This window comes from Arvicola amphibius, chromosome 10 (assembly GCF_903992535.2).
Source record: "Arvicola amphibius chromosome 10, mArvAmp1.2, whole genome shotgun sequence".
NCBI classification, from domain to species: domain Eukaryota; kingdom Metazoa; phylum Chordata; class Mammalia; order Rodentia; family Cricetidae; genus Arvicola; species Arvicola amphibius.
In genome coordinates, this window is record NC_052056.1 from 86476861 (window position 1) to 86501570 (window position 24710).

Below are 24710 nucleotides of genomic sequence, written 5' to 3' on the forward strand. Positions count from 1 at the left end.
CTGACTTTCACAAACATGTGCATACATGTGCATAAACACACAACACAGGTCCACACACACGTGCACACACAATATGTGAGTTTTATTGCATCCCAACTATGCTTCAGTTATTCAATATTCCTTCAAAGTACCACAGAATTGTAGTGGGCAGCCGGAGCTCAGCATTATACACTAACAATTCCACTCATGATGGCTCTCCTGGGTGACTTTGCCTTCATCATGTGTTAAACACCCCACACCCCAGCTGGAGAGATGGCTCAGTGGTTAAGAGCACTTGCTGCTCTCATGGAGGACCCGAGTTCAATTCCCAGCAACCATATGGCAGCTCACAACTAGTTCCAGGGGATACAACACTCTCACACAGACATACATGCAAGCAAAACATCAATAAAATAAATTATTAATTTTAAAAAGCATAGAGTAGGTGATCTAAAGACAGAAGTAATTTTTAAAAAAAATAATAAAAATAAAACCTCCCAGGTGGAGCCACTCAGGCATATCAGGGCTCATGTCCTGGCATGTCAACTCTAACATGTAAGCCAGGCTGAGACCACGGCTCTAGGCATGTTGACTCTAACATGTAAGCAAGACAGGCTGAGACCATAGTTCTAGGCATGTCGACTCTAACATGTAAGCCAGGCTGAGGCCACGGCTCTAGGCATGTCGACTCTAACATGTAAGAAAGCCAGGCTGAGACCACGGCTCTAAGAGCAATGATTCTCTCTGGAATTTCTGGTTCTGTCAACTTCCCCAAAAAGCAAAATTCACAAACTCCAGCACCCACTTGCATTTTTCCAAAGTGATTTCTAATCATCCCCATTGGAGTTTCAACAGTTGCTAGGAACGAGGTTTCTGGCATATTGAAAAATCTTGACATTTGAAGGTTCAGCAGTTACATCATTCCTTTGAATGTATCTATTGGAATATAAATAACAGACACCCACCACCATCCATTATAAGATCAAGGAGAAAGTCTTCATTAACAATCAGAAATATTGCATTGTTCCATTTCCCCCAAAAATGCTTAGAAGCCTTCTCCCTTGCGGTTTTACCTTAACCAAAAGATGCTTCTAACCTTGACAGTCAAACATCCATCATCCTATTGTGTCTTCCTAAAAGAAAAACCTATGCGTGCATATCCTACTCAAGCTTCTTAACGCTGTTTCTCATTGTAGGCTTCTCATTATTCAAAAATCTCATTAAGGGGCTGGAGAAATGGCTCAGGGGTTAAGCGCACCGGATGCTCTTGCAGAGAACCAGGGTTCAATTCCCAGCACTCACATGGGTGGCTCATAACCACCTGTAACCCCAGGCCCAGGGGTTCCGACACCCTTTTCAAGCCTCTACGGGCACTGCGTACATTGCGCACAGATTAAGTTTGCAGACAAACACATACAGTGTATAAAATAAAAAATACATAATTTTTTAAAATGTTTTCAGTAAGTTGACATGGGGATGGAGGTCATGGTATGATCAAACCACAAACATAATACAATTTAATAAAGACCAATTAGGTTTTAAAAAAAATAATAGAAGTGGTTTCTCCATTGCCTACAGCCATGTAACTAATCTGGCTAAGTAAAAAAGATCATGAAGTAAAATCCAGAAGTTCCTTGAAATTAACAGGAAAGCAATGAGATGTGAGTCAGATCAGGAGGTCTGTCCCTCCCCAAGACTCTACAGACTCTCAATGGTTGCTGGGGAAGGAGACTGTCTTAGATGGTGTGGACCCTGGTAAGATGCCTATGTCCCAGTGAATAATCTGTGAATAATCCCTCACCCATGACCTTGAAAGTAACCCTAATAAAATCCAATGGGTCACTGAAGTGATTTGAAGAGGAATGACTCCCAATGACTCTTGTGTTTGAATGTTTGACCCATAGGACAAGGCACTCTTAGGAGGTATGGCCTTGTTGGAGGAAGTGTGTCACTGTGGGCATAACCTTTGACATCTCCTATGGTCAAGCTACACACTGTATGGTACTCGGTTGCTTCTGCTGCCTGAGGAAGGATGTAGAACTCTCAGCTCCTTCCCCAGCACCACATCTGCATGCATGCTTCCCGCCATGACGACAATGAACTAAACCTCTGAATCTCTAAGTCAGTCCCAATTAAATGTCTTCCTTTATAAGAGTTGTTATGGTCATTGTGTCTCTTCACAGCAATAGAGACCCTAAGATAGACACCAAGAAGTCAGGCAGTGGTGGCTCATGCCTTTAATCCCAACACTGAGGAGGCAGAGACAGGTGGATCTCTATGAGTTCGAGGCCAGTGTGGGCTACAGAGTGAGTTCCAGGACAGCTAAGAGTGTTTCACAGAGAAACCCTGTCTTGATGGAGGATGAGATGGAAAAAGAAAAGCGGTCAATGGTCATCAGGACAAGAGCGGGTAAGAGAATAAACATGACAAAAACTCATTGTCTTAGTGAGGGTTTCTATTGTTGTGACAAACACCAAGACTATAAAGCAAGTTGGGGAGGAAAGGGTTTATTTGGCTTACACTTCAGCACTGCTGTTCATCACTGAAGGAAGTCAGGACTCAAACATGGCAGGATCCCAGAGGCAGGAGTTGATGCAGAGGCCATGGAGGAGTGCTGCCTACTGGCTTGCGCCTCGTGACTTGCTCAGTCTACCTTCTTCTAGAACTTGGGACCAGCAGCCCAGGGATGGCATCACCCACCATGAGCTGGGCCCTCCCCCCATTGATCACTAAATGAGAAAATGCCTTGCAGCTGGATCTCAAGGAGGCATTTCCTCAACTGAGGCTCCTTCCTCTGATGACTCTGGCTTGTGTCAAGTTGACAACGCAAAATCACCCAGTACACACATTATATCATTATAAACATATATGAAGTCACAAAGAATATATATATATATATATATATATATACACATATATACATACATACATACATCAAAAGAAGGAACTGCATTCCTGCACAGGGTCAGGGGTGGGAATTAAACCATGCATGCATTCAGGGTACAAGAGCCCAGGGTGCTTGTCTGTGTTTATTTCCCCTCTTTCTGAAAGAGGCTGGATGGAGAAAACCATGCCTTAACAGGACACACAGCAACACACACCCAGACATCATGCAAAGAAAATGAAGACACACTGCCCCTAAGAGGTGGTCCTGTATAGACCGCTTCACTCCCCCACCAGGAGATGAGTGCCCTTTATAGAAGGACCAATGTAGGATGGAAGACCAGCCAGCACACTCATAAATATAGAAGAGCAGGAAAACACATTTCTTGGACCCACTCCTTACCCCCAAACACAGTGACAGCAAGCCACCTGTCAACCCCAAATCACACCTCTGACATAACAGAACTCAAGGAGATCCAACAAGAGTCTGCCTCTTGCTGGCCTGCCCCTACACAGGTCTCCTCCCGCTGTTGCTTATCTGTGTTACATCCCTTTCATTCGCATGGGGCTTTGTAAACTGTAAAAAAGTAACTGAAGTTGAGGAGAAGACTCAGTGGGTAAAAGCTTGAGCAAGCCTGCAGACCTAAGTTTGATCCCTCGAACCTATGTTAAAAAATAGGATGCTGTGGTATGCATCTGTAACCTCAGCCCTCCTACAGCGAGATGGGAGGCAGAGACCCAACAATCACTCAGACCCTAGAGGTAAGTCATCATGGCAGAAGCAAGAAGAGAGACCCTGCCTCAAAACAAGATGGAAGACAAAGACAGATAGAAAATTGTCTTCTAACCACGACAAGTACCATGGTACATGCACGCACACACACACACACACACACACACGCATGCACGCGCATGCACACATAAATAAATAATAACAGCCTCTTCCCATCCAAAATTGAGGTAACCCCACACATTCTAAATGGCAAAATGAGCTACAGCACTGAAGAAGGGCCTGCCAAGCCATTCTGGGAAAACTAAGAGATTATAATCACAATATTTGGCCCTACTGCATACCGCAAGCTTTTCTCAAAGTTTGAGTATTAGGCTATTGATAACGCCAGTGTGTCTTCCAAACCGGTTTTCCTCCTCATTTTGACGTTACGTCGATCTGAACTGCAGGCAAAACCCAGCTCCCTAATGCATACAACCTAATTAGGGAAATCAAGCGAGACATGTTCATGGAATAGATACACAGAATCCGGCATGATGAGGCAGGCTTCTTTGTAAACTGCATTCGCAAGTCCGTCAAAACCGCTGCCTCTCCCTTCCTCCCCCCCCCACCCCACACTACACCCCTTGTTGATGCAGTCCCACCCAGAATGTTAATCACATTACTCCAAATGCTCTCTCTCCCCGAGAATTCTACATCTCCACTGATCTCGCATCTCGGAACACTGAATGCCTGTAAAACAAGCGATTGTGTGTTTTGATGCTTGCTTTTAAGGGAGCATAATGCAAATATTTATTCACCACAGTAATTTGCATTGTGCGTGTAGTTTTCACATCTAATTAAGGACTTGGAAAAATTACAGTCGTTGGAAACAAAAGCTTACATTGCATTTAAATACACATTCAAGGGACGAAGCAATTTCTCCGTGAGGGTGAGATTCCAAACTGGGACTCACCACTGAGGCTGAAACAGGGAGTCTCCTGGAAGTTTCAAAGCTGGGGAAAGGCTGACTGTGTTGAAAACTGTGTCTGTAAGAACTGAATGCTGCTGTCCTGTTGGTCACTGGTATTCATTCTCTCTGATGCTGACAGCATCCCCTCCCTGTGGTCCTGTAAGAGTCTTAGAGCTGAACTCTAGCCTAACCATCAGCCCCTGCTGCCTTCCCCTGTGGCATCCCACTGAGTGTGGTCCTTGTGTCACAGAGCAAAAACTTGAACTGAGACTCAGATGAAACCTTTAAGAAGAGAAAAAAAAAGTTTTCTGTTTCTCTGAATTGAGGATAAGGAGATGTGACTCTAAACTAGAGCATCCTGCCGGGCGGCGGTGGCGCACGCCTTTAATCCCAGCACTCGGGAGGCAGAGGCAGGCGGATCTCTGTGAGTTCGAGACCAGCCTGGTCTACAAGAGCTAGTTCCAGGACAGGCTCCAAAGCTATTTTCGAGACCAGCCTGGTCTACAAGAGATAGTTCCAGGACAGGCTCCAAAGCTACAGAGAAACCCTGTCTCGAAAAAAAAATAAAATAAAATAAAAAATAAACTAGAGCATCCTTTTGCCCAACCAATGGACAGATGAACAATGGCCTTTATGGGACCAAGGAAACAGACCAAAGACCTGCTGGGTTCCTCGGGTCCCACTGGAGCCCCCAGATGAGGCTTTGCCTGATGTCGAGTCTTGTTTCCCAACATCTCAGCTCTGTGAACTGAAGAGGGTCCAACTGGGCTCCTCCAAACCTGAAACTAAGTTCTTTCCAGATGTGGGCTCACCAGATACACTCTCGACTACTGCGGCCTTTCAGCAAGTTCAGATTTTTCTACAGCTCCTACCAAACTATTGTCAGGAGAAAACAGTATCCACCTAATCAATGAAGCCAGATGGAATTCTTCCATCCAACTCCTCATTCTAGAGGGTTCCCTCACATGGTGCATCAGATTCTGAAGGTGTGCACAGCTGAATATCTGTAGCCATCCCTTTGAGGTGCCATCCCCTAATGTTGAGCTAGGGCAACAGTCTTACTCCTTTAAGTTGATAAAACTCCTGACCTTTCTTCCCCAGGGCTCCGAGGTCATGAGGAAGGCTTCAAAGACCTAGGCATGAGCAGCTACCTAGAAACATCCACAGGAAAACCATCACTGACTGAGTGTGCTCTACCAAACCAGGCCCAAGTAAGATCCCTTGAATGTACTCCCATAACCCTCTTGGGAAGCAAAGTGTAACAGGAGACGATCTATAGATGTTTTATGTCAGTAGGAGTCTAAATGTCATTTTTGTTAGCATATATCAACTACACAGGATGGGTTTCATTAGACATTTTCATACATTAAATATTAGATCATCTCCACCTCTAATTCCCATTCAACTCCTACTCTCACTGTTCCCCTTCCTCTTCCTTCCTAGTCCCTCTTCTACTTCCCCACCATCTCTCCACCCCCTCCACCGGCCCCACGTGTATATCTTTATCCTGGCGACCCCATGAGTTTCCTTAGGATCGTGAACCTAAACTGTCATGACAGGTTATTTTCAGGAGCATGGCTTCAGGGCTTTTACAAATGGTTACACCACCGAAGGAAATGTCTCCCCCTCAGCAATAATCAGCTGCCTATGGATCCTCAGGAAAGGGAAGGAGGGGCCTCATGAACGTCTCATCCCAGCTCTGATGAACTTCCCATAGGTCCTGGGTTGAGGACAAACCCACGAGCCCTTCTCCTCACCATGACAGGATGACGACAGGCCCTCTCTTGCTGAGGTCTTGCACGGCTGATAATCACAGCTACTGTGAGATCAAGACTGTAATAACGATGTCCCCAAAGACTAGCCTGTTAAAAGCTTGGTCTCCACCGTGACAAGAGTTAAGAGGTAGAGCCTTTGGAAGGGGTAATTGGATCATAATGGCTTCAAACTCATGAAAAGATTAAGCCATTGGTGGGGTCATAGCTGAATGGGAGAGGATGGGTACTATTGGAAATTTGGGGGTATTTGAACAAAGAGGGATGTGCCCCTGAAATGCGTATCTTGTCTCTGTCCCCCTTCTTTCTGTCTGTCTGCCTCCTGTCTACCACAGGCTGAACCTCTTTTTCCCTAGCCCATGTTCTCCGCCTTGATGTGTTGGTGAAGGGCAGCAGAGCCAGAGAGAGCCACAGGCCAAACCCCGAAACCACGAGTCACAGCAAGAGGCCCTCTTCTCTAGGTGGATTCTCTCTGACATGCTGTCACAGCAACAGAGAGCTTCCTTGTGTCAGCAATCCATGTGAACAGGAAGAACTCTCCCATGGTCTCAACCCTGGCACAGGGAGGGCCAGATCCCATCCTTCGAGCTCAGAATGCCAGGATCCTGCGAGTGAGACATGCTGACAGAGCTCAAACCTGAGCTCTGGTCTTGTGGGTCCTCATGAGCAGCTGCTTCGAATTCACTGAAGACCAAGCAGGAAGCAGAACAAAGGGCTGGCCTTGTGTGAAGTCAGCCTCTACTATGAACACAATGATACAGTGTCTGCTGAGTTGGAGCAGTCCTACCTACCGTGGGATACCCGTCTGTATGCTTTGAATATGTTTTATTACCATTGGTTAATAAATAAGCTGCTTTGGCCTAAAGCAAGGCATGGGAGAGCCAAGCAGGAAATCCAAGCAGAGATACAGGGAAAGGGGCAGATTAAGGGGCAGATGCCAGAGAGTTGCCAGAGCAACAAGATGTACTAGAGAACAGGTAATGCCACGAAGCCATGTGGCAAAATATAGATTAATAGAAATGGGTTAAATTAAGTTGTAAGAGCTAGTTAGTGATAAGTCTGAGCAATAGGCCAAACTCTTTGTAATTAATATTAAGCCTCTGTGTGATTATTTTTAAAGCAGTTGTGGGACCTGGCAGGGCAGAAAAGCTCCGTTTACACTTACCCTATGGTAGAGCATCCTCGCTCAGAGTCACGGGTGAACCAGGGATCCTTGGGTTTAGGTCAGAATAAGAGCACACTGTGGCTGCTCCTAGTGCCCAGAGAACCTGTACAACCTAATACGGTGCCTTTTGCCATAGTGGCTTAAATCGTGTGGTCATCAGATCATAAGATTGGCCTACAGTAAGCAAGGCCAACAAGGGGCAGAGGGAGTTCAGAAAGGTCTTTACAAGAACTCAGATAAAACTCTCCTTTACACACAAGGAAGCCATTTTTCTTTATTTGTGTTATACAGCCTTCCCAAGGTCTGACCACCATCTATGCCTCAGTTTCCCCTACTTACTGATAGCCTCCCGAGAGGTGATTTCGCCATCTCATCTAATCACAGCCTGCTTTGCTGTGTTCACAGTTTGTCCTCAAGAATAATTTTGAGATTTCAGTTGAGAGTCCCTACTTGAGGTAAAACCTAGAGCCAGGCAGATTTCTCAACAGAACATGGGTAGGTTATCCAAGTTTTTAGGAGCTGGCAGGGGTGGGGTGGGGATAGCATCTTACATCTAATGAGAGCGACAGGAAGAAACACTCATTCCAGGAAAGAATGTGTATCTGTGGCACTGAGTTGCGTACCTGACGTGGATGTGTGAAGGAAACACGCCTATTTTACATGTAAATGCATCTTGTCCGCTCATAGCCATGAAGCCAAAGTCTCTCTCTCCGCAGCCTGCCCACTGGCATGCTCACATGCAGCACCCTCAAAATGCTCTCCCTGCATTTGTAACCGGGGACCACAGTCATAAACAGAGCACCATCGCACCCCAGGTTCTTTCCTGTTTCCCAACCCTTCTGTTCTCAAAAATCAGCATCCCCGCAGGCAGGACTACATTCTGAGAAAAACAGAGCCTCGCCATTTATGGGCACAGCTCTTTGTGTGTGCAAGGCTAAGCCTCACTCACAGGACATCAAGGAAGTCAGCAGGGGTCACCGGGAATGGCAGAAACTGAGAGTGGCCACAGCTGAGGGTCACTTGGCAATTTAGATGCCTCCCTACCTCACAGTTTGGGGGAGGAGGGGGGAGTCCAGCCTCTTGGGAAAGAACTTCACAACCAACAGTCCACAATGACCCAGTAACTGTAACCCAAGAAAGTAACAAAACAAAAATTGTGCTGTACATGATAGAAAGATGCTGCATTATATAATTGTCCAGCAAAGGCAGAAAGCCCTAAATTGTGGTAAGACATTAAATTTTATATATATATATACATATATATGTAAATATATATGTATATATATATTCAGTATATATTTTTAAAATGTAAGGACATGCTTATATAAACATACGAACTCAAAAAAAACTTGAAAATAAATTGCATGTACGCCCTATATATAAGTTTTTTCTGAGTTTAAGAACTCAGAAAAACAACCAGCAAGAAAAACATAAAAATGCAAAGCCATCAGGATTAGGCAGTGACACTGTTTCTTTTTAGCTCTCCATTTTGAAATAACTTGAAGTAGCTTATCAGAAATATTAATAAACAAAAATAACTGTGGTGCCTTGAAAATATGGGTTAGCCATTAAGACAGCTTAACTGCTTCTTGCCTTTGAGTCCAAGCCCCTAAGTCCACAAAGCTCACAATGGCCTATCACTTCAACTTCAGTAGATCAGATGCCCTCTTCTGGATTCTGAGGGTACTGCATTCATGTGGCATAGACACACACACACACTTAGGGAAACAAAGTATTCCCTAAGTAGGGTAAAGTAAGCAGACAGACAAAGAAAAGATAGAGTTTAAAACAAAAGAAAGCTGAGGACTAATCTTATTAATAAAACCAACAGGGCAAGTATCTATAATTATGTATCGCAACCTCAGTGAGAGACCAATCTTGGATCACATAGAAAACAGGAAGTGCAAACCATGGGTTTCCCCTAATTCTGACACACAATGAACTGTGCTTCCAAGCTTCAGACCAAAGAAGAGGTCTGAGTCTAAACGGATAGTGTCCTCAAAAAAATGTGGGTGTACCCTAAATATCCAGAGATACTGGTCAGTATATCCTAAATATCCAGAGATACTGGTGGGTGTATCCTAAATATCCAGAGATACTGGTGGGTATATCCTAAATATCCAGAGATACTGGTGGGTGTATCCTAAATATCCAGAGATACTGGTGGGTGTATCCTAAATATCCAGAGATACTGGTGGGTATATCCTAAATATCCAGAGATACTGGTGGGTGTATCCTAAATATCCAGAGATACTGGCTGAAGAGAGCTACAGTACATACAGATGCTGGAGGCTAAGCATCCTCCACCTCCTCCCTTCCCCCTCTCCTTTCCCTCCCTCCTCCTCCCGCTTCTCTGCTCTCTCCTCTTCTCCAACTCCCTTTTCCCTTCCTGCTCTCTGCTTCCTTTTTCATTATCACCTTTTCTCTTTCCCTCCCCTTCCCTCTCTCTTTTCTCCTCCCTCAACTCCCCGTCCTCCCCATTCTCATCCCTCTCCTCTCCCTCTTCCCCTCCTCCTCTGTCATTTCTTATCACCTTCAGATATTCCCACAATCCCCCACACTTCACTTTTATTTCTGTAAAATCTGAATAAAGATTTTACCATTGACCAATGGAAGGACTTCATCAAAACTGTAAGCCCAACCTTCACATTCGGGCTCTGCTCCTTGCACAACCTACACTGAATTTCAGGGTGCCCTTGGGGCTGTGAGTTGATCCTGGGGTCCTGCAGCCCTAGAAGAAGTCTTCCCCACCCTCGTTCTATTCTGAACTCCAGCTACATAGCCTGTGTAGCAGGCCAAGGCCGTCACTGGGAGACATTCAAAAGTAACAAGCTCATTCAATGGTCTCTTTCATCTTTATAAAACTATAGTTAAAAACAAAATTCCTCTTCTTGCTGGCCTGGGCTAGGTATCTGTTATTTCAGTTCCGGTGACCAGGGTCCCCTCTGTAGGACGGACAGGATGATGGCCCTCATGGTGGTGAGGTTCTGAGCAGTGAATAAAGGTTAGCTATCAGGACTCTGCCTACTTCAAATGGGCATTCGGTAAGCAGGAAGACCACTTTATATGTGACTAACACTCAGGAAATGAGAAGACCATTCCAAACGCAACTAGTGTCTAGTCACCCTTGACCCTGCAACTTTCAGACACTTGTAGAGCCGTCTGGTGTCTGTCCACCTCCTCCCACCCCTGCAGCCCTGGAGACAGGCACAGGTCCTTCCTGGCAGAGACCATGGACATGCAAGAGGGTGAAGTGGTCTCCCAAGAGAGCCCCTCATAAATCCCACAATGGTCATGTTAAGAGTTTGTAGTGTCTCCTCCTCAGACTACTGTGCCTCCCCAGCCTTGACCTTGGTCCCCCTCAGACACATGTGCACCTCCACCGACCATCCAGAAAATCAGCCCACAGTGCCTAGCAGTGTGCCAGGGATTGTCACCCACTTTCCTGGCACAACACAACACCTGTTCTGCTGCTTTAAGAATCTGGGGCACATTCTCTCCACAGGCTAGGAAACATCCAAGGCCACCGTGACACTGACTTGAAGGGGCACTACCTTAAAAGCACACACATCTGAGTCCTCTCTAAATGTTCACCCCTTCCCTGGAGAAACCATTTTTACCCAATAAAGAATGTAGTCAGGGTCCAGAAAGCTACATGCCTGGGAACATATGTGTTTCCCAGATTTTTGCTCTTCTGATGCATTTTGGCTTTTGAGTTTTCGAGCCTAAACTTTTTGGTTCTAGCAAGAGGCTGCAGCTGTCATGCTGTGCACCTGCCTGCTGCCATGCTGTGCACCTGCCACACCGCGCACCTGCTGAAGAGGTGGCTGCAGGGAACACTGAGGGCCCGGGAGGATAAGAGAAAGCCTTCTTTGAAACCAAAATTGTCAACTGCTGTGGTGACCTGAGACTGTCACATAATGCTTCTAACCTCAGTCAGAGACTTGCCCGTCCCTCCCCCACCGGCTCCCACCCACTGGCTTTGCTGAAAGCAAGCAAGCAAAAAATAATGAATGACACATGAACAACACTGGATGGACTCCGAGTCTCATAAACATGATGATTTAATGTCACACACATGGGAAAAAAAACCTCAGTGCCAGTAAAAACTGTTTTATAGCCAGTCTGTCCTCTAGGGTGTATATCTGAGTTTCCCTCTCCTCCTGTGCTTGGGGTCAGAGAACAAGACAATAAAGGTGGGTTTGAACCCTCTTCCAAAAAACTCTCTGTACCATGGCAGCCCCTATCGTCCCTGTTCTGAACACATGCCCTCGATTCCATTCTCAAACACTTGCCCCAAGTGTGCTCATTTTCAAGTTCGGTGAGGTTCTGTTCTCCATCCTGGATAGATTTTTAATTTCTGGAACTGAGGTCGGGTATGTATAGAATGTCATATTTTTAGAGGTTTTGTGAAAGTCCCCTTTAAAAACCAACAATTTAAGGGGTCAGAGGGACGACTCAGTTCAGAGTGCTTGTTCTTGGAGGGACTCCAGTTCAATTCTGAGAATCCATGTCAGGCCCCTCACAACCACCTGGACCTCTAGCTCCAGGGGGTCTAATGCCCTCTTCTGGTGTCCATGGACACTGCATCCACTTACGCGCGCGCGCGCACGCGCGCACACACACACACACACACACTCAAATACACATACATTTTTTGATGGAGGAGTGTCTATGTGTTACTTTCATTATTAATAAAGATACTGCCTTGGCCCTTTAAGAGAACAGAAAATTAGGTAGGCGGAGTAGACAGAACAGAATTCTGGGAGAGTTGGGAAGACGCTTCAGGCAGTCGCCATAGTGAGTCTCCATGCTTCTCCTCTCCGAGATGGACGCAGGTTAAGATCTCTCCTGGTAAGCCACACCTCGTGGTGCTACACAGTTTACTAAATATGGATTAAAGGAAGATGTGAGAATTAACCAATAAGAGGCTGAAACTATGGGCCAGGCAGTGATTTAAAAGAATACAGTTTCCGTGTAATTATTTCGGGTGTAAAGCTAGCCGGCGGCCGGGTGGCAGGACGCAGCCCCACCGTTCCTTCTACAATTTTTAAGTATTTTTTTTAACAAAAACCAGCACTGAAGACGTGAAGCTTCTGTTTCACTTCTTCCTACAGTAGATTTTGTCAATAAATAACAAACTTGCATCAAGATGCCCTGAGCCTCGGGTCTCATTTCATAACAGGTTGGCTCCCTGTCCTTGAGCGCCCACAATATTATTTCACAGCTCACCCAAGCTTGATTCTAGCAACCAAAGTCCAACTCACAAATCCATATGCTCACCGGATCCCACACCCACCTCTTGTGAAGAGGAATACCATGTATCTGTCTTTGTTCCATGTGTCCCTCCCTCTCTTGTCAGCATGTCAACAGTCACTAAAGATCATCTATTCTTTAATCCTGGAAGGGCAGAGGCCACTTGTTGACCTTGGGTTACCCAGGAAGCCATTGTGTACAAGTGTAGGGGACACACAAACATACCCATGAATCTTCACTATTTCTTGCTGTGCCTATGTATCTCCTATGCATGTGTGCACACATTGCAAAGCCAGAGGTCTGCTTTGGATGTCATTCCTCAGGGTACCATCTACCTTGTTATCTGAGACAAAGTCTTTCGGGAGTCAAGAATTCACCAGTTCAGTGAGGCTGACTGATACCAAGCCTAAAGAGGCTCGTTCTTCTCCACCTCTCCAGCACTGGAAAGGCAAGCACATATAACACACCTTTCACACACGGGTGCTGGTGACCAAACTGGGGGCCTCATGTTTACATGGTAGACAGTTGGGAGACTGAGCCATCTCCCCAGCACCATATTCTTCAAGTAGCTATCCTAGGTGGCCTACCAACGCATCTCAAACCTCATATCACCTCCTCAAAAAGTCCTGGAATTCAACTCTTGACCTCAGTCGAAATGAGGTGCTATTTCTGACCTCCACTGACAAAAAAAAGTGTGAGAAAATGAAACAACATGATATCTTTCTATTCATTTACTCAATACATATTGAGCATCTAGCATGTCCTGGGCTATGAGCTTCCACTAAAGTGAGACAGACTCTGCATTAAACCCTCAAGTCCACTCCTACTGGAAAGATAGCTTAGGAACACAATCACAACCAACACAGCCCAGCCCAGCTGGGGGAGAATGGAGACATCGGAGTCAGACCCTGTGGCTCTGTCTCGTCAGACCCTGGGCCAGTTACTCAACTTTTCTGAGCCTCAAGCTCATCATCAACCTCTCGAGTTTGTCTGCAAGTTTGCAAATATCACCTGGGTAAATCTCTCAGCATGATTCCTGCCATCAATAATTGCTCAAAAAATAAGCCATTATGTCTATTGACCGGTGTATCCCTGTAGCTGTTTGAATTACTGGAAAAGACACGGAGCCTTTTACTGCCAGGCAAAGGTTCTTCTGGCAATATTTTATACTCTTAAGCACACTTAAAAATTTTTATTGACCCTCTGCAATGTCCAAAATGCTATGCTAAACACTGAAGGGAAGTCAAAGTTAGAAAAAAAAAAAACAGGTATTTGTTACCCTACAGAAACTTAAATTTTCTAAAAAGGGTTACAAAATAGATTTTGAATGTCATATCTACGGACTTGTGGAAGGTGGGAGAAATGTCCCAATCTCTTAAAATTATTAGCATTCAAATCCCTAGGTTCTAAGAATTTGATAACCTTGTTTGTAGATTAAAAACCAGGCTGAGAGCAAATGAAATCATGGGCCACTGAGGGGCCATAAAAGCAACTGCATGTGCACTAGCAAAAGGGAATGTGCACACAGTACACAAAACAGGACAGAAGCCTACGGTGAGAGCAGGGGATATGGAAGATGCTGCAAGGGAGGAAGCATAAAGAGAAAAGGAAGAGGAACCAAGGAAAATGGAAGCAACCTGGTGTGCACCACTTGGCAATCTAGAAGAATGGGTGGGGAAAAGGCCAAATATGGCTGCTAGAAGTCACCAAGAACTGTGAGGGCCAGAGGCATCCTTTTCAGAGTTCCCTGATGCTGGGCTTCCAGCCTCCAGAGTTTCTGTGGTCTGAATCCATAACGTTGGGGACCATTTGTTACAGCAGTCACAGGGAACTCATACTCACTTGTACTAAAATCCAGCCTTGTCTCCCTCAGTTTCTTGTTTCTGCTGGTTTTTGTTTTTAACTCATTGTATAGTTGATGATGACCTCGAACGCTTTAAAATATGTATGTATGTATGTATGTACACATGTGTGGGCATGAACGTGCCATGGTTTGTGTGTAGAGGTCAGAGGACAACTTGTGGGAGTCAGCTCTCTCCTTCCACTGTGTGTCCCAGCAATCAATTGGCAGCAAATGTCTTTACCTACAGAGCCATCTCACTGGCCCTGTTTTTGCTTGTTTGTTTGTTTGTTTGTTTGTTTGTTTTAACCACCTGAGCCCTTCACACAGCACATGAAAAAGAGATCACAAGGTTTCCCATCCAAGTGGATGCTTTTGAGAGGTGATGCTCATGACTTCCACCCAGTTCTTTCTATCCCACCATCCGTCCCACCTCCACGCAGCAATGATGTGACCCCCCATCACTGCTTCTGTCCCATCTATACTACTTTTCTTTAGCCCATGATGCAGACTCTCATCTCTTTCTGCACAGGTCCCTCCCCAGGTTGTTCCCATAGTTGACAGCAACCATCAAAAGGAAGCTCCGAGGTAGTCACTCTGGTCAACGCTGAGTGCACTTGCTGATAGAGACCCTACTCCCGTCCCTCCAAGCATACACCACAGTACTAACTCAGCTTCCTTTGGGTATGCTTTCTCTTACTGCCCCATCCGCCACAGGCTCTGAGAAGCCAGACCAAGTCTGTGGACAGTCTTTTTCTCGCTGCTGTATTCCCTGCATCCAGTATGGCATGAGCAGTGCTACTGGGGGAACAGCGTTATCGTCCTGAATAAGAATAGGGAGGGGATGAAGGAAACCACAAGGCAAAACGAGATTGCTAAATACATAGCCACCAAGGTTTACATCCGCCCCTTAAGAACAAAGCAGCGTGTGGCACTTTAAATGTGAGAGGAAATAAACTGTCATAAACTTCTTCAGTGTGGGGACTCTTGATGACCCAGCCCTGTGTCCCCAGAACACACACAAATGCTTCCTACACAGCTCTGCGAGGTCACTAAAACGTGGTCTTCGATATTTGTTGGAGGGATGGATGGATGGATGGATGGATGGATGGATGGATGGATGGACAGAAGGACAGACAGAGATACAGATTTACTGGACTGGATGGATGGTGGATAGGTGGATGAACTAGACTGGATAGACAGATGGACAAATGGATAGATGAACAGCAGAAATGTGGACTGGATGGACAGGCAAACAGATGGATAATAATAATCACTTAAATAAACGGATGATAAATGGGTGAATTAGAAATATTATAGTGATTCATGATCTCATAATACCCTAAAATATATAGTTCAGTCCTTTTTCTTGACTTTTTAAGAGTGGAACTCATATAAACAGACCTTCCAACTCTTTTTTTCCCTCTTTGGCTTTTAGACACAGAGTTTCTCTGTTATTTCTGGAACCTATCCTGGAACTAGGTCTTGTAGACCAGGCTGGCCTTGAACTCACAGAGACCCGCCTGCTCTGTCTCCCAACTGCTAGGATTAGAGGTGTGTGCCACCACCACCCGGCTCAGACATTCCAACTCTTAAAAACTTAGACATGTAAGTTGTTTTTGTTTTAGTAACATGCTCTTACTATATAGCCCAGGCTTGCCTGGAACTTATGATCCTTTTGCCTTGGCCTCAGGAGATTACAGCCATATACCACACCTAACCACATGTAAGTATTTTTTAAAATAAAATCATATTCCATTACATCATTCACTCAAATAAAAGAAAGCTTCCTGTCTCTATAGTCCCCAGCCTTCCTTACAGCACTGAACATGAGCAAGAAAGCCAGTTTGCCTCTTTTTCTTCTTACCACCATATACAGACACACACTCCCTGCCTATCTCTCCTCCTGAGTTTCCCATGCCCACAAAGCGACCTCTTTTATGGGCCACTCACTATAAACTGAGGTTCTCTCCCTACCATCCAAGGCTGCAGAAGCTCAACATTCCCTTAGCCAAAGCGGCTCCCACAGCCCAGAGGCCTGGTCTAGACAGAAGGGAGGCTCTTAACATAGCCACAGACAACCAAGGGCAAGATTCCCCGCCCCAGGACATCCCATGCACCCAGCTAGCAGCAGGCACGCGCACAGCATCATGGCAGGCGCAAACACCACAACACTGCAGAGGGTCCTCTCCCAGCATCGTGGCTATGTCTGCTTCTCACAGCTTGTGGTAGAGAACAAAATGCAGAGAGACTTGTGCAAGAGAAGGTGGGGACAAGTGGCCTAAAGTGGCAGCTTTCCAGCCTTGCATGTAAAGCCCGCCTCGGTCTCTGGCTCTCTCCAGTCTGCCCACAGATTTTTTTTTTCTTCTCAGCTAAGTGTCTTTATACCTGCCTCCCTCAGAAAGCTCAGAGCCATGGACTCACGCGTCTGCAGGCAGCAACATCAAGTTTCTAACTGGGACTGCAGTGTGAACACAAGACATGAGCTTCCTGGCCATGTAAGGCCATGCTTCAGGGAAGTCTGTGGCCACAAATCAAGGTCCATGGCAAATTATACGCTTTATATCAGGGCCCCCTAGGTCCCAAGGAGACAAAAATCACAAGACAGAACATTTTATTTGTGTTTAAATTCCCAAAGAGCCATGTGAGGATAGGTTTGCAATATTCACTCATAAAAGTGGTATATATGAAGTTCAAGGTCACTGGGCTGATTAGCCAAGGTCATTAGCACATGAAAATATGTGTTCAATTGTATCCATTGGTTCCTATGGGAAAAACAGTAAAATACACTAACATAATGAAGTAGACATATAATATTTAATACTAACTCATGTTTCATTTGGTCCCAGACAAATGAGACATTTTAGAGAATGTGTTTACTTGATCGAAATTCTCTCCAGTGTAGCCTGTACTTGACTTCAAGTAAGTTAGAACCTGCAGACATAAGTAGGGAAGTGGCCCTGTGGATAAAGTGTCTGCCTTGCAAAGGTGAGGACCTGAGTTCTAATCCCCACCCCTCATGTAAATGCTGGGTAGGGAGGGTAGCCACCTAGAATCCTGCAATATTTACTCAGAGACAGGGGATCCCCTAAGTATGCTGGGTAGAGAGGGTCGCCAAAACCAGTGTGCTCTGGGGTCAGCGAGAGACTGTGCCTCAGTAAGTAAAATGGAGATCAAAGAAGCCACGTCTGATGTCAACGTCCGGCCTTTACATGTGTGTGTACACATTAGCATCTACACACATACATGCACTCATATGTTAATATGCAAACCACATGCATACAAACTTGCCATACACATAAAAATAAGTTTTTTTTTTAGAAAGAACGTACAGGTAGTCACTCAAGTAGAGAGGGAAGTGGGAAAACACGGAACAACACTGGGCTGTCCTTGGGTTTCTGTCATGCCTGCCCCCCATAAAATCCCTTTTTACACAGCTTGGTACCATACCACCAACCTCATCCTTCCCAGCTGAGGACCATGGCCAAGTTATGTCGCACGTGTCCAGCTGCGCTCACAGCTGCATGGAGACTCCCCGCATTCTGACTGGCTTCTGCACTCTGACTGAGGCAGGCTCTGTCTCCAGAGTCCACACACAGAAGCCACCCTGCCTTGCATGACATTGATGACATTGATGACAAACCGGGGTCTAGCCCTTCAGAAAGGAGATGTCCCCCAACATACTGTATCTTATTTAAGGACAAGTTCAAAAGCACCCCGGGAAAGGCAGCTCCCTTCAACACAGCTGCTCATAGTGAAGAAATCAGTAAGGGAGGCGGGGAACATGGAGGCCAAAGCTACTCTGTTTCTTGCTTAATAAAACCTTCTTATTACAGAACAACAACAACAAAAAAAAAAAAAAACAGAGATGTCTATGCTTATCAAACCAAGTGACAGGAAGGATACAGCACGCCTACCAGCCATGCCAGAGTGGCATCGCAGTCCTGGAGGCAGGTTTTTAACCTAGTGTCTGCCTATTTCACCAACCTCTTTGATTACCAGCTTATATTCCACATCCCCAAAGATGTGGCTCCTGGGGAGGGGGCGGTACCCACTCCTCATTAGCAGACCAGAGCCCCTTTCAGCAGCACTTGAAAGGACAGTGGAGTAGATAAAGCCAATCCCCTCCTCGCCAAACCATCCCCACGCAAAAGCCCAGCGAGTGATCTGCCTAACTCTACAAAATCCAAAGCAATTAGATTCCCAGGTACCAGAAAAGCCAGAAACCAAAATCAACATATCATTAAGAGACTGTGCGTGTCAACGGGCTAGGAAGTTTCAAAGAGAGACATCGCCTGAAATATATTCGCAGAAAAATATGTTTGCAGGGTTTTTCCAGCACACTGGAGACTGCAAAGAATCTTGACTTTTGCAGTAGAAAAAAAGAGGTGGAGGGGCAGAAACAACCTACAAATAGAAACCACCGATCAGCCCATCTTCAGTGTCCTGCTGATATCAACTGCTCTGTACAGCATCTCTGTCCCAAGCTTCCAAATGACCTGTGCCAGGCCAGGAGTTGAGGGAGATGGCAACGGAGCAGGTAAATGGGAGTAGGAGGGGCTTTCTGCCTCTACTCACAACCTCAGATCAGAACCCCACTGGGACAACTTGGGTCACACAGACAGCAGAGCATCCTGCGGAGATACTGCCCCCACCACAGCAACTGCAGTAGGCAGACCCAGGAGACCCTGGGCTGAAAGGAACTCTGGCCAACTTGGCGTTCTTAGCATTCCCATACAGCAGAGCTGTTCAGGTTTATTTCCAAAAGGGTTAGGACCAGTTGCATAGTTCACTCCAAATTCTAGGAAGCTTCCAGGTCCAGGACAGCATAGGCACACTCCTTGCTTAAGCACACTCTCCTAGGACATCCTACCAAGACTTCCAGGGAAATCACCTGCTGCCAGAGGCCTGCCCCAGACCTTGGCTCCGCAAGCCTCCTGCACACGCACGCACACACGTACACACGCGCACACACACACACACACACACACACACACACACGCCCACACCTCTCCCTGGCCGCCCACATTCACACACACATATACTCCCAGCAAAGTTAAGTCTTAGGGCCCAGGTAGCTCTAGAGTCCTCACCTTTGGAGAAAAGGGCGGCCAGGCTGATGAGCACAGGAGACCAGAGGTGCCACAGCGTCCCCATCTCAGACGGGCACATCCTGGAGACTCGGAGAGCGGCTGAAGGAGGGATGTCGCCAGGTTCCTGGAGAACAGAAGCTGAGCTAGATGGCCAAGACGCATCTGGCTAGAGACCCGAGAGGCAGAGTCGCCCTGAGCCGGGTCCCCACAGGTCCATAGCCAGGCCTCTTGGGCTCCGGGGTCCCGCAGAGCAGGCCGAGCTCACCTCAGTGCTTCGACCGCGCTGAAAACTGGCTAGTGAAATGAATTTCACTCCACGAAGGGGGTCTCCAGTACCGCTTCCCCAAGCGCGGAAAGCGCTCCTGGGACTCCGGCTGGGCTGCCGGGGTGGGCTATCGCGCCCGGGCGGCGGCGGGGCTGCGAGGCTTCGGGGCCCGGGGCGCGGGCAGAGGCGGCGCGGGGGTCCCCGGGCGGGTGACCAGGCGCACTTGGGGACCCGGGGCGCACAGCCTCGCCGCCCCCATCCCGCGCCACAGGGCTCCCGCGCGCGCGTTCCGTCGCCCAAAGTTTGCGGGGCTCTGCGGCTCCACCCCAGCCCGGCCCGGCTCCCCCGCGCGCTCGGCGCACGGCCGGCTCCGGAGACGCGCGGCGCCCGGGGCGGAGGGCGAGCGGCGCGCGGACGAGGAGGCGCGGGCCCGGGGCGGCTGCATCCGAGCGCACCCAGCGCAGCGTGCCCAGGCGGGCTGAGGCAGTTGCTTCCTAATTTCTCTCTCTCTCTTCCTCTCTCCCTCTCTCTCTCTTTCTAAGCCCCACCCTTCTGGAGTGACAGCTGTGAGCCCCAATCCGCAAAGTAGGTCCCACCTTCCTGGTTGCGGGGCTCCCAGTCTCGGTGTCGCCCTCTCTGAGTGCGCGAATGGGAGGGGAATGTTCAGAGGAGAAAATGGACATCCCGCCCATCCCCGGGAGCCTGCATCGGGACCAGCGTGGATGTCCACGCTCACAACAGGTGTCGAAAGGCCATCTGTCCTGCCTTCTCAAAGACTCGGGGTGCAAGCGGTCCTCAGGCAAAGACAGCTCAGGTCCCTAACATAAGCCAGTGTTCCCAGTAATCTCTTGAATGTGACCCTAGGATCCCAAAATGATTCCCAAATTCCTGTCCCCGGAAGATTTCTATCTTGGCTCCCCGCTGGCCTTTGGGCACCAGGGAATTAATCAATCGTTAGGATAAATCATTGCACTGAGAAAGTGACAGGCATGGCTCTCCATTCTTCACTCCTGCCTTCCCATGTCTCTAAGGCAAACTAATGCCAAGATACCTAATTCCCTTGCTAGGGTTCTGAACTCAAGCACTCCTCTGCTCCCTCTGAGCCTGGGAAGCAGGTCGATTCTGTGGGGATTCGGGGAGGAAGCCCAGCCTCATTCCAACAGGTGAACTAACTCACTTCTACATTAATTCTCTTGTTGCTGTGTCAAAAGGAACTCATGGAAAGAAAGGCCTATTTGGACTCCAGTTTGAGAATACAACCTGTTTTCTCAATACAACCTGTATTCTCAAACACAAGCAGGGAAGGCACAGGGATTGGTTAGTTTTTCCAGTTGACAAAAAAAAAAAAAAAAAAAATGCTTTCATCAGAATGGCCCGAAGGAAAGCCTGTGGGCATTTTCTTGATTAATGATTGATGTGGGAGGGCCCACTGGGGGCAGTGGTAGCCCAGGGCAGGTGGTAAACTCTAAACTCTAAAAGCCATGGAGAGCAAGTCATAGGCAGCACCCTGCCATGGCTTCTGGGTCAGTTCCTGCCTCCCGGTTCTTGCCCTGACTTCTCTCCGTGATGATTTAAACTGTAAAATGAAGCAAGCCCCTTCCTCCCCCACGTTGCCTTTAATCTGTGTTTTTATCACAGCAACGGAATCCAGACTAGGACAGCGGGACAGCACGGGCATGAGGCAGCTGGTCACATGGCATCTGTAGTCAGGAAATAGAGAGATGGAGCCTGGTGCCCAGCTGGCTTTCTCCTTTGCACTCAGTCCAAGGCCTCAACCCATCCCTGGTGACACCACATTCAGTTAAAACTTGGTGGGAGCACCCAGAGGTGTGCCTTGCTGCAGGATAATGCTCTGTGCACTGCAAAGATTTGTCACTTATATGAGTTTAATAAAACTCTGATTGGTCAGTAGCCAGGCAGGAAGCATAGGTGGGGCAACCAGACTAGGAGAATTCTGGGAAGAGGAAAGGCAGAGACACAATCATCATCCAGAAGCAGAGGAAGAAAGGTGAGAATGCCTTACTGAGAAAAGGCACCAAGCCACATGGCTAAGCATAGATAAGAATTATGGGTTAATTTAGGTTGTAAGAGGTGGTTAGTAATAAGCCTGAATTAGGGGTCAAACGGTTTTTAATTAATATAAGCCTCTATGTGTTTATTTGGGACTGAATGGCTAGGGCACCCCCTATAGTGGGACAGAAACTTCCATCTACAGTGTCTCCATGGTGACTCTAAACCTACGACAAGATTAACAATCACAGGACTCAGAATATCTGGCTGAGGGGGCAATCCATGTCTGGGAGCTTCAAAAAGGAAATAACCACTGGCTTTAAGTGGTTTCAGTTTCTTGACTTTCAAGGACAATCAGAGGGGCCCAGGTTGTGTTCTCCAGAAGTCTGAGTATCCTTGGGATGGCAGCTTTACCTTTGTTCTGTGTGTCTTTCTTAATTATTGTCTTTCTGGTGTTCTTTTGTTTAGTTCTCTCTCTCTCTCTCTCTCTCTCTGTGTGTGTGTGTGTGTGTGTGTGTGTGTGTGTGTGTGTTTGGGTGTGTGTTTGGGTGTGTTTTCTAAACTTTTGTAGCATTAATGATGGGAAGAACCTGTGAGTCTACCCACCCCAAGCCACTAACATGTGAGTCTTCCCCAGCCTCGGCTGAAAAGCTGGTTGAAATGACCACTGTGCCCATCCCCGAAACTGATGTGGCAGAGACTGGTGACACTCCAGGCTGCCTTACTGACAAATTTCAGGCCACACTGAAGCCGTGGTGATAGAATGTATACTGAGAGCCATCACTTCTTTCTTTCCCTGACTGATGAGGCTTCATCCCTGACAAATAATTCTCTGAGTGAACCCTTGTGTCTAGCCAAGCTTACCCCATATTACTCAGTGGCAGACTCACTTGTGTATATCCAAGTATATATTTTTAAAGATTTACTTGTTTTTTATTTATTTATGTGAGTGCTGTCCCAACATGAATATACCGTGTGTGTAGAGACCAGGAGAGGTCAAATCCCTTGTAACTAGAGTTACAGGCAGTGGTCAGCCACCATGTGAGTGCTTGGAATCGAATTCAGGTCCTCTGCAAGAGCAGCCAATGCTCTTAACCATTGAGTCATCTCTCCAGACCCCCAAGTCTATTTTTTTTGTTCTGGTTTTTTGAGACATGTTTTCTCTGTGTAGCCCTAGCTGTCCTGAAACTTGCTCTGTAGATCAGGGTGGCCTGGAACTCAGAGATTTACACCCCACCCCCTCTGCCAAGTGCTGGAATTAAAGGCCACCACTGCCTGGCCCCAGGTCTATTTTTAAGAGAATCCTTGAGTTCATTTCCTAGAAGTTAATGGTTTCTATTTTTTTATTCAAAAAATGGCTTTACTTTTTTTCTAAATCACTTTTTCCCTGAATTGTGAGCAGCGGGAGACTCTTTTAGGTATATGACCACACAGGCTTCTCTATCTATGTCCTTAGGATAAAAGCTTCTAAACGCTGCCTGGAATGTCTTCATCATACACAGTTATCTGGACAAATCTTTTTCTCTATTCAAACTGCGCAAACATCGTGCGTGGCTAAAATAAGAGGTAAGAACGACTCCCCCTCCACCTCTCTTCAGGGAGCTGTTGGAAAGTGTGTGCCCACTCCTCTATAGACAATTAGCACAGCTAATGGTGGGAGGGCCGTTCCTTAGGAAGACCAACAGGCATTTGCAGCAGCCTGCCAGGTCCTCGGCTGCAGCCCGGGGCCGGAGGGACCCCTTCCTCTCAGATCTACCTGCCCTGTCACTCTCAAGCCAACTGCCACAACCGTGCTTTCCTCCTGGAATGTGTTTCCTCTGCAAAGCTATAAATCAAATCCTACCGATGACTGAATAGCACGGATCGTGCTGAGTGTGTGAAGCCTCACACACGGCAGCCCTGCCATTCTACGGAAAGGCGACATTCTCCAGGCAGTTTAAATAAATACCAGCCATGTCCCAGAGCTAGTAAAGTTAGCAAGGAGGTTGGGTTCCCACGCGCCCTGGTGAACGTCCACTGTTAAACATACCTGTGCCCATTTTGAGCATGAAGACACTTCAGACACTAGAGACCACGATGCATAAGGCTGAATCGCACTCCCACCATCCTCCCGATGACACAAGGAGAAACCGGGGTGAGGACCACTGTGAAGCTTCCTTTGAGCAATACCAGTGTGTTCATTTCAAAACATCATCGCTCAGTGATAAATATTGGGCTTGCCTAGCATGCATGAGGGGTCAGTCCGCTACATTGGGGGCGGGCGATGAAATAAAATACAGAGGGCTTGGCGTGGCAAGCAAAGAGCAGGGTCTAGCTGGAATTCGCTCACAGTTTATATGTTATTAATATTTTTGTTTTCGCATTCACCCCTTCTGTCAGTTTCGGAAGCATGAGCGATTTTAGATTGTGACTGGCACGAGGAGCCCTGGAAAAGGCAGCCACACACCTCTGAACTGTCCTCTTCATCACAACCTCTCAAACTTCATGACGTAGTTATGAAATCAGCCGGGAACAGATCAGTCTAGGACCTCTTTCAAGAGCATAGACAGCAGCCAATGGGTACACGCCTCCAGAGAGAGTGCCTATATAGGTGAGGGTAGGTCCTGCCCATCTGTCACTCAGTCTTCCCGGCACTCAGTTGACAGGACTCGGTAGCTGACTGACTGGCTATGAGCACAGGTGCCAACAGCCACCTGTAGCTCTCCACTCTGAACCTGCTACGGAAGCTGTTGAAGAAGCCAGGAGCTGTGGCCATTGTAGGCTGG

General features: G+C 47.0%; 1 protein-coding gene across 1 annotated transcript in view; it reads right to left on the reverse strand.

The window, feature by feature from the left end:
- The window catches only part of Tmem132d (transmembrane protein 132D), a 627358-nt gene extending 607609 nt beyond the window's left edge, over nt 1–19749 (reverse strand). The window contains exon 1 of the mRNA XM_038346092.1: nt 19671–19749. Coding sequence (XP_038202020.1) covers nt 19671–19749 — 79 coding nt within the window. The remainder of the gene's footprint in view (nt 1–19670) is intronic.
- Nucleotides 19750–24710: the final 4961 nt, after the last annotated feature.